Below are 11,294 nucleotides of genomic sequence, written 5' to 3' on the forward strand. Positions count from 1 at the left end.
CTAATGTTAATGATACTGTACAATGGAGTATCCAGGTCTTTATAGATGGCTTTTAGTTTTTAGCAGTGTTCTATTCACATATTTTTCAGCATGTTAATTAGAATATTATTTCAGTAGAAACACAGTTGTAGAAGTCCAACCCTGCTAATGCTCTGACTTTCAAAAATTAGATTAGTCTTACTTAGCATTCTGGAAAGAAATGAGTTTTTAGAGATTAAAATACATGGCTAAGGAACAGCACAAATACACCTGGCTTACTATCTGTACCTTCAATACAAGAACCCACTATAATGAATGAAATTGCAAAGCACTATGTTTTAAAACATATATGAAGAAATACTCCTTTTTCCAAATTTGATGGTAACCTGAAAAAAAAACATTACCATGATAGATAAAAGTGAGGCAACAAGTCTGGTAAATTCTGGAAACAGATTAGATATTCACATGCGGTAACACTGAAATCTGTTATGACATTCACAAGGATAAAAAACATTCACTGAGAATATAAAAGTCAGGATTAATTGCTAACAAACCCGAAAGTAAGAAGACATTTCCTGTCTGTGCATTATAATGATCTATTATGCTTTCTTCTGAAGAACGTGGTAGCTATTACTACTGGATGTAGAGTAATCCATATATCATGGAATGATTCATAAGATTTTGATAAAGTATAGTGAATAATTCCTAGTGTTTAAAGTATGTAGAAATATGATTCCATGCTAATTGAGTATGGGATGTGCAAATAATTAAAGTCCTTAGAAACCTGTGCAGACCAGTCTATAATCCTTCATACCTATATTTTCAATATCTCACTTTTCCACAGGAGAAATGTTCACTTTTAGCAAGCGAGGACATTGCTATTATACTTTGCTTTAGTAAAGAGGTTGCAAAGTAACAAATAAAAAAGCAGTCTGATCCTGGACTGGTATCCCTGTCACTTGTTCATCCAAAGATATCACAGAAATATTCACACTTTTCAACCAGAAAGAAGAGAAATGGGGCTGTTAGTTGCCAGTGATTCTGTCAAGTGAACACTTTATTTTGCCACTTAAAACAAAGTTCTTCTGAAAGATCACTTCTGCCACTCTTCCGCAAATAACGAGACAGGAGCTGCTGTTTATCAGCTGACCTTGGAAGGGTCTTTTTCCAGCAGCAAAGCAGCTCATAGATCTGGTGTGTTAAATTATCAGGGCACTTCAGCCTAACAAGCTGAAGTACGCTCCGCCGAACAGGTAATCGTAAAGCAAGTAATGATGTATTGTCTTCTGCAAGCTCTTCTGCAAGCCAATATAGCAAGTTGTCCCACAGGGCCTCTGAAGGGTAAAAATTAGTAAATTAAGATCATTATTCTTCTGCTATGTAAATCTTTCTTTCTTTTGAAAAGCTTTCTAAAGCTGGAGGCTCAGCCCGTGAACTCCCCACCTAAATATGGTTTGGTTTTTACTTTAATGAAAACATCATCACTTCTTATTTCTGATGTAATTTTTGGTAACTGCACTGAGACATGAAGTGAATTTAGTCAAAAGCAGATCCAGCAATGATCTATAACTTTTGGGACTGCATGGGGAAAGCTATCAATAAAATAAAAGGGTTTGGGCATTTCCTAAGACTGATACATAACTCCATACTGGAGCTTTCCAGTACAAACTGAATCTCCTTATACAGAAAATTATATGCTGCTCAAGCACCCCACCGCAACATTATCTCACAAGAGCTTTTGCATTTCCTGGTAAACAGATCACTTTTTCTTTTTTCTTTGAATATCTTTTAACACATTAACTGTTTTGGTTTATGAATATGGCATTTTAAAATGTCAGTTATAGCGGAAACAAATCTTGGCATTTAAAAGAAGTAAATATGAAATATAACTATTATTTATATTGATATTAATATATTATGTATGTATTCTTACCTGATGAATCGGAAGAAATTCTTCTTGTGCTTTGTGGACGGTTGATAAACTTTTCATGCTATCAAAGAAAATGTGTTGAGGAAAGAGAAATGACTAAATGAGTAAGGTGTAGGATATGGGGGTGGATTGCAGTAAATCAGCATTTAAGATTGGTCCTACCTACATAGAGGATTTGTGTCATTATTAAAAACCAGTTAACACCATCAGCAGGTAAAAATCAGTATACAGCTATTAAAATAATGACACTGTCTGTTTACAGCAAATGCATCTTATTAAAAAGTTTATAATTTATGTAATTTTATAATGTTTGATCAGTAGCATTATGTCATGATTGGTGTATAGAATCTGGGTGTATAGAACATCTGTATGGAACCTTCGTACATGAAATGGATGCTAATTTTGAATACTGCATTAACTTTGCCTTGCTGTCTCTGTGTTCGTATTACAACCGTGTGCATACCATACTGTTTCAAGGAAAATAACAGTTTCTAGGTATGCAGTAGCTATTGTTAGGTCTAGAAATCATGCTATGTTTGTAGCTATATTCATTTTACATGGTTCAACTTTTAATTATAAATCACTAATAAACATCAGAATTCAAAAGGCAAGTTCCATTAGAAAGTAAAGAGTTTCTCTTTCTTCCTCTGAACACTGGAGAGAAAGAAAAAAATACTTTGTCCTTTTTCCCTATGACTGAGAAGGAGGAAAGTCTTGTGGGCTTTACTGTTGTTCCCTACTCCATATAGAACAAGAAATTACTTACATAAGCACTGAGCACAAGAAGAGATTAAGTTGTATCAAGTGGAGTTCAGCTCTTTTTTTGTTTAAAAGCTGTAATTTTCCTTTTTTAGTGCCCATATTACTTTTGTCACACACATTCAGTTGCATTACCTGGCTGTTTATGCACAGCTTTCCCTGTGAGACTTGCTCCAGGTTTATACACTGAGCTTCTTTTTTCCATTTGTGAATTAAGAGCATGAAACTCCGACTGGATAAATACTCCCCTTTTCCTGCTGGGCATACTGAGCCTTGCTGAGCTTATCTTAAATACTCTTATAATACAGACTTTATATATTGTTCAATATTTGGAGTGTTTCATATGTACTGAGCTACACATCCAAAAGGTCCGTATAATCATAACTGTTACCTATTCACTTGTGAGTTAAACAACTTTTTATCAGGCCTGTACTCAGTCATCTTGGCAGGGGTGTTCAGTGTGCACAGGATGCACACAGTATGCACTGCTTGGCAGTGCAAAACCGTCCTGTGCTGTACTTATCTTGAGATCTGAATCTGCCTCGTCTTGCGTGCTTCTACAGCAATTCTGCCACCGGACGCGCCCTAGTGTGAAGGTAGCATAACACGGCTAAAAAAAGCCCGCAAAATAAAGGGAATATAAAGCTCTTCCAGAAGGGGGCACTGTTTTTCTTCCAAGACTCAGTTTTCTTTGGCCTCGTTTAATTACGCATTTATCTTTCAACTTATTTTCATTCATTAATGAGAATTTAGCACTCAAAGGCCTGTATGAGATTTTCAAAGTTATTGTAGATGAACTCAGTTACCCATGCATTGACTTCAATCTGAACCACTTTATGCTACATAATGTTAAAATAGTAGTAAAAATGATAAGAATTGAAAATGAGTATTGTCCAGAAACAGTGTAATAATATACAATGCATTAGATCCAAAACATTAAATCTGCCTTTAAAGATTAAATATCTGTGGTGAAGCGCTAAATTCACCCACGGTCCAGCTGCACTGGCATGTGGCCCCACTGTTCTGGTTGATAGCGTAAGTAAAATACTCTTAGCGGTCAAAGCAGTTTGCTAGTCTGGAAGGCCCTTCAATTAGCTAAGTCTTTCTGAAGCAGAGGATCACATGCTATTTTGCTGTTAGACAGCCATTAGACATAAAACTGCAGCAGAATAGTAATTTGATAATGCTTGTATGTATTACAACAATGTCTTTTTGCAAAGCACTCTGATTTCAGCCAGCAATACTGAAGTGCTCTGTCGAATGGACCTCTCAGACATGACCAGACTCTACTAGCATATCAAACAGGACAGACAGAAAAGGAGAAATTAACCTTTTAAACTCTTTAGCCCAGTTTCGCATAAACAGAACTGCTTTGAAATCAGTAGAAATATTAGTGATATGCATACACATACTTGACATCAGAACCTAATCCACTGTATTTAACTTGTGTTGAAAATAACAGGTTTGACCAACCAGTGTTTTCTAATGCTGAGGAAATGAAAGCTCCATAATAGGAATTGTTAGTGAAGATCAGCTTACTTCTGTACAAGTGTAGCATATTTAAACTAAAAACTGATGTGAATGGTGGCATACAAGGTAAACAGCCACTGCTTCGACCACTGTCAGGAATACATTAGTAAGACAGTGGATAATGTGGGCACATACATATAAATATGGCTTATAATCTATATATAAAGTTATGTCTTATAATCTATATATAGTAACTGTCTTCTCTCCACAATTCAAGAGAAATTTAGGTGGGAATTTTACAGAAATGAGTGAAAATGTAGTCAGAATGGTTGCCTTAAAAAGATTCCGTCTGTCTTTGTCACAATCAAAATCAGGCACTGTGGATGGTACTAACTTTATCATCTGGCAAAAAAAAGGAAAAAGCCAAAAGTTCATTTCATTTTATTAAGAAAATTTCTATTGTTACTGGCAACACTGAGTATTTGTGATCTCATGAGTATTAAAACTAATCTGTTAAACATGTTTAAACTAAACTTAAGATATTTATTACTCAACAAAGTAGTAGAAACGTAAACAGTCTTTGCTGTTCTTACCCTGCATTTACTGCTATTTCAGGGATTTTATTCCCAAACCATGAAAGGTTCCCCCAGCATACTGGGAGCAAGTGAGAAGTCCATCAACAATGCTACAACTTAGAGTCAACCAATTCACAGTTAAGACACTAGAGCCTTACTGTGACAACTGGAATTCTGTAAGCAGCTGTGTTAGCGTGAGCAATACTGTAAACAACACAGCATCATCAACAGGCCAGATATGAACACTGAGCATTACATTTTAATACGCTTGTGAGATTTGTGGCAGTTTAATTGCTGTACTGTAGTAGCATACATGTGATAGAAACTAGCAAAATTGAAGGATCATTGCTTGAGTGTAATGTCTATGCACACGAATGTGGTCAGATAGTTCCAGGTGCTTTGGCAATATATATTAATAGCATCAACATATGACTAATTATGGACAGTGCCAGTCTCGGTTCATATTATATGAACATTAACACAAGACTTGTACTTTAATGAAGTGGTAAATAGCAGTTGCATTTGACAGATGGTTGGTGTAGTTGTTTGTATAATTAGTGCATTAAATTTCTCCATAACTGTGTTTTCTCATCCAATTTTAACTATTTCCTTCTATTTCTTGTATTCATTAGAAAGCCCACCTAGATGTGAAGATATATCTGATTAAAATTTGTTGATCAGATCATGAATAGTAAAAACAGGATAAAGTTCTGATGTTAATTTTTACTGTCATCACTGTTAATAATTTTAGAACACATAATAAGATATGGTAAGTAATTAGAATTTCCTTTTCATTACTCTGGCATTTAATTGCATCTGGATCATTATCTTTAATATATGGTTCTGTCTCTCTTCCAGTCAACTCCTTTTCTAGCTCAAACACATTTTTAACTGCTGCAAATATCCTGTGAAAATGAGTTCACCTTTTGATTATTTTTGTATGTAAAAAGTACGTTCTTTTATATTATTGGTTAAACCTGCAACGTACCAATATCATTGTTCTTATAACCTGCAAGAGGGGATATAATCATTCCTTTTTCAGTTCCTCCATAATATTCATACGTGTACACAATATTTCAACTTCTATCAAAACCGCATTAAGTGTCGTCATCAACATATTGTCTCTCTACCTGGAACCACTCCATGTTTCTGATCACCTTCTCTCTGTCCTCTGCTTCCAAATCCTCTTTCTGAGTTCTATGGCCAGGACTGCAGAGTGCAGTCATGATGTGGATGCCTCATAGATATATGGCGTAATCTTGTTTTCATTTTTGTTCTCTAATAATTTTGAACATTCTGCTTACCTTTTTATTTGCTGCTGAATGCTCTGGAAGTTTTTAAAGAGCAAAATGACCAAAGATTTCTTTTTTGAGTGGTAATAGGTAATTTAGAGTCTACCAGTATAAAATTAGATATGTATGTCCACGCCAACAACACACTTATTGGCATCTAAATTATCTAGTTTATTTTCTAGTCACTCAGTATCATTATATTCTGTGATTCTTCACAGACAGCTTTAGTACTCTGAATATTTTGTACTGTCATCAGACTTTTCACTTAATTATTCAAAAGTTTCTGATGAATATATTTGCATGGATCTGTGTGGACTTTACTAGTAATCATCTTGAGAAAACCAACTGCTTTTTCCTACTCTTTTTTTCCTATCTTTCAGCAAGCAAACAAGCCAAAAGAAAATATTTTTTGTTCTTAAAATTTCTGTGAGTTTGTTCAGTATGGAATTCAAGATTTACTTGGCTGGAAGAAGGTATGAAGAGCAAAAGAGTGAACAACATTATAACTTTGTGTTAATGAATGTTACATACCACTAGATATTCCCATTTGCCTTCTGTATTTATATACCAATCGTAACGTATGTTGTATTTAATTTACTAATTATTTGCTAAAGTCAAATAATCAGCTTCACTGATGTTTTATAATTCTTCAAAAAGATATAACTGAACTAGCTAAATTATTAAGGAATATTTCTTCTCTATTAAAAAACCTGACTTTAAGCATTATAAATTTTAAATTATTACACTGCATGGATGAAGATAGATCCAAAAGTAGGAGGGTTCACCAACTATAGCAGAGTATAACATTTTATGTACTAAGATGACCTGCAGCATAAGGGAAGATGTTATTTTGATGCTATTCTTCATTCTAGAGAGAGGTATTTCATTCTGTGTAAGACAGAAAATACAAATCACGTAATGAAAAAGTTATCAATATGCAAATGTTTTCAAGCATTTTGATCGCTTTTTTTGGCCTAATATTTGCATTTAATCAAGATTCTGACTCCTTTGAAATACATTTCTCTTAAAATATATTTACCAGAAGCAAAAGAAAATTTATTTGCAAGATGCTGCAACACTGATTTTCTGAAGTGATATAATAACTCTGTCTCTCTAAGCAGACTTTTTGCGCATCAAACTTGTGTCCTCTGTGCTTGAACTGATTCAGTTGAAAGTAGAGCCACTACTCAAAAAATAGATGTAGAGAAAATATTTCCAAAAGCTATCACCATTCCTGAAGTTTGACTTCATTTCTAATTTCTAATTTACCAGCAATGATGATGTTACGCAGTTCCTCCATTTATTTGCATTTAAATGAGTAGGCTGCCTGGGTGCTACTGTGTACCCACATATATATTCTCACACACTTATACAGACTGACCAGACTTCAAGATCTCAGCCACACTGGGAAAGAGGAAATGCAGCCTTAAATTTAGTAGGAGAAAACAGGTAGCCAGAAATATTTGTTTTGAAAAGTCTGAATAGAACATTTAAGGACTAATATGTCTAGCAGTAGACCATATATGCCAACCCAAATCTAAGACACTTGATAATTACCTTTGTGGTTTAATACACGTGGAGTTCAATCCTTTAAATCTTATTCTTATTATGCAGTAAGATTAGATAAAGTGGAACAATGGGATGGAAGCTAGGCAGGTGGATGGAATAAAACTAACTGATGCCTAGGGTGTGCCACAGATGATTATTTTTTTTTAATCATCCCACTGAACCTCTAGAGTTTGTATTTCCCTCTCTGTGAATACTGCACATGGAATGCTAGCTCTGTGGAAAAGCAAAGTGCTTGAAAGCATGTGATTCTCAAAAGAAAATTTACATTTTATACGGAGTTTGTCACTACAAGAGATCTCCTCTCAAAATTTTCTGCAGGTAATTGTTCTTAATTTTTACCTGGGATAGTGGAGATGAGAGAGAAATCAAGAGGTATGCTTATGAAATAAAAGATGTATTTGCAGGTGATAGCTTAAGGAAGAGTGAAATCAATTAAATTCAAAAAGAGAGATGCTACTGCTTGTCACCAGAGATTTAGACCAAGTGTTACTGTACATATTTTGACATTAAAATGTATGCAAATTCGATAGCAGTAGTCTAGCAACAGCATTTTGCACAATACAGGGTGCTGATACCTAGGCTCTTTGAAAAGATTACAATGAGATTTCGTTGTAGGAATGTTGAAGATTAATCTTTGTAGCAATAGCTTTCACCAGAGATGGAGATAATTGCCCACATGGCTGTATTGCAGAGGCTTATCAGGCATAGTAGGAGAATCGGGTGATAGGAGAAAGATAGGTTACATGAACCACTTATTGCTCCTACAATTTGCAATTCTGCACTCCCAAGACAAGGATACAAGAAGTATATAACTGAAACTTAAGTAACAATTTCTCAGGGCCATATCATTTGGGGAGAGCAAATGTGTGAAAAACTTCTGCTAAACATTTTTTTCCATGCTCATGCTTGGATGAGGGTCCCTCCCACATGCTAAGAGAAACTGAGGGTGTTTGTACATTGCTGATGGATCAGAACTGCTCCATCAGTGACTCCTGTGTGTATCTGTAAAGCAAAAATCATACCAAGATCCTTTTGCCTAATAAATATGTGGTAAGGGAAAAAGGGAAAGATCTCTAACATCAAATGAGAAACGCACCTTTGGTAATGTTAGTGCTAATTTACACAGTGGAGGCTGGTGTTGATATTCACCATATGGCAAGGGTTGTTCCCATTTCTTGGTTATCATCTCTCTGGTAATTTTATAAAACACAGCTGTTCCTTTGTAATGAGGTGAACTGTGGTTACCAAATTCATCCACTTCTTTAATTTGGAGCTTCAGCCTGGGTTTTCTTTGTGAATGAAAAATCAGCCTGTAGACTTTTCCAAAATCTTTTCCATTCTCTGCAGTCAATACAAAAAAAAAAAAAAAAAAAAAAGGTTTTTTTACCCTGTATTTAGATGTGTGGCATCTAAATTAATTCATTAGGGTGAGTCAAATAGGGGTAATCACATAACATTCGGTTGTTCTTTATCATTATTATTACTTTAAATTGAACATCTGAGGTTTTCAAACATTCCTGCCAGCCTGCTTCAGTAGTTGAAATGTCTTCATAGTTAGCTGTCTTAGCCCCTGAATTGTTGGCGTAAGTGGTGAAGGCTGTGCTACAAGTTGAAAAGTAAGGAACATGGAACGGGATAAAGTACATAACACAGAGAGAAATAAAAATAAAACAGTGAATGGAATTAGAAGTATATGTTTTCTGGTTATTCAGGATGGATATCTGTCTATCTGTAACAAGAAAATGAGTGGAGGCAGAGAGGTAGGTGCATTTTTAGGATTTGTAATTCCATTTTAATTGATACATCTATAACACTATCCTTTGCATATAGGAGCAGGCAATCCTCGGGGGCTGTAGACTTCTCTTTTTGAAGAATAATCCTTTCTTTAGGGTAAACGGAGTTTTCAATGGGAGAGTTTATGTAGAAAATGTTCAGAGGGCCAAATATATATTTATATGTTCTTTCCAAAACTGACAGAAGAGACTATACGTAATTTTGGGTGAAAACTTTTCTGAGGCTTCTTATCTCTTCCCTTTAAGCAAATCTCTGAATGGTGGCAGCCACTGCACGGAATTTTCGAGGCTGCTAATGGCAACGGCATAACAACTCTCTCTCATCACTGCAATTCATAGTGCAACTCACAAAAAGCAACATTTTGCCCTGGATTTCAGTGTTTAATCTTGCTCATTTTAAGTGAATTTACACAGATAAAATAGCAGACTGTTTCTTTTTGTCTGGAATCTGTTTAATTCCTATCAAATGTTCTTTATACTAGAAAGCCATTTATGGAATCCTGCCCTTTGGAAATAAAAGATAAAATACCAGCTGTTTCCAAGGGACCAGGTTTCACAGAATGGCCGAGGTTGGAAGAGATCTCGGAAGATCATCTTGTCCAATCCCCCTGCTCAAAGCAGGGTCACCTAGAGCAGGTTGCTCAGGATCTTGTTTAACTACTACATTTTATTTTTCAGTTGGAACTGTTTCCAATGGAGTTCCACGCACCTATCATTTACCAGAAATAAAACATTGAAATAACTAAATGTGCTGTGACTAACCACAATCTACTAATGTTCACATACAGTATTTCTGAATAGTTGAGGTGATTTATAATGTTTATCCAGATGCATGAATTAATTACCTTACCTGAAGCAAAAATATTGCCTCTAAATCTAAAATGAATCTGCTCTCCTTCTCTTAATGGGAACTGCTGCGTAGGTTCTGGGGGACCAAAGTAGCCCTCCTCGTGGAGATTTTGAAGTTCGCAGGTCAATTCTTTGGATGCAGATAGCAAAACTACTATTTTATATGGGTTTTCTCTTTTCCGATACAGTATCACATTAGCCATTGTGCTACAAACAGCTTCTTCCAGAGCCCGAGCAAAGAGGAGAAGATATGTGTTTTCCAAGAGGAACGAAAAGCGAATGACCACAAAGCTGTATTAAAAAAAAAGGTAAGAAAATAAATAGCTCCATCTTAAATAATTTTATCAACTGCTAACAATTTATTATGCAAAATAATACAGGGCTCAGTCTCCAATGGACCTTTTGCTACCTCCTTTTCATTCTTGTTTCCAACACATGAAAGAGTGCGGAAATTTGCCTGCATCTGTAGTGTAGAGATTCTGTATCTATGAATTCAAATACATACGAATTTTAGATGAAAGGAAGAGAATATTTCCTAATAAGAAATTCCAAAAAATATTATGGTTTTGTAGTTAGAGAGCTAAATCGCATTTTTAAATTAAAATTAATATCTGCATTTCCTGTTTCAAGTTTTGTGTATATTACATTGTGTAGAGTCTATAGATGAAAAAATATTTAAACAAATTTATATTTTCTGTAATTATGAGTAACAAATCTAAATGATCTTATACTGCAAAGTGGAAGAAAGAGATGCTGGCATGTTAATAACTAATAGTGGATGATTTCTTAACTCTACTAATTTCCATTGATCCGTATACTTGGAAGTAAATAGTTTAGTAAATAAAATTTTATGAAATTATTCATACATTACCTTTCTAAATGCTCATTTAGTTCAAATGATACAAGCCCATTCCGTGCATTCTGGATAATAACATCATCAAACACCTTCCACCCGTCTTCTTTGTTTCTGTGACCTAATAGTTTCAAAGTATCACTGAGATTCTCCCCATTTTTTCTCAAAGAAGCACTGACAGCCCTGGAATGCCAAGGAATTATAGGAAAAAATATAATGAAAAAT

General features: G+C 35.0%; 1 protein-coding gene across 1 annotated transcript in view; it reads right to left on the minus strand.

Moving 5' to 3' along the window:
* Positions 1–8,335: 8,335 nt before the first annotated feature.
* The window catches only part of DTHD1 (death domain containing 1), a 13,048-nt gene continuing 10,089 nt past the window's right edge, over positions 8,336–11,294 (minus strand). Inside the window, 6 exon segments of the mRNA XM_009321400.1 lie at positions 8,336–8,463; positions 8,466–8,528; positions 8,531–8,576; positions 8,671–8,915; positions 10,218–10,507; positions 11,088–11,252. Of these exon segments, the coding sequence (XP_009319675.1) occupies positions 8,336–8,463; positions 8,466–8,528; positions 8,531–8,576; positions 8,671–8,915; positions 10,218–10,507; positions 11,088–11,252 (937 nt within the window).

The sequence above is a fragment of the Pygoscelis adeliae genome, unplaced genomic scaffold (assembly GCF_000699105.1).
Source record: "Pygoscelis adeliae isolate BGI_AS28 unplaced genomic scaffold, ASM69910v1 Scaffold133, whole genome shotgun sequence".
Lineage (NCBI taxonomy): Eukaryota > Metazoa > Chordata > Aves > Sphenisciformes > Spheniscidae > Pygoscelis > Pygoscelis adeliae.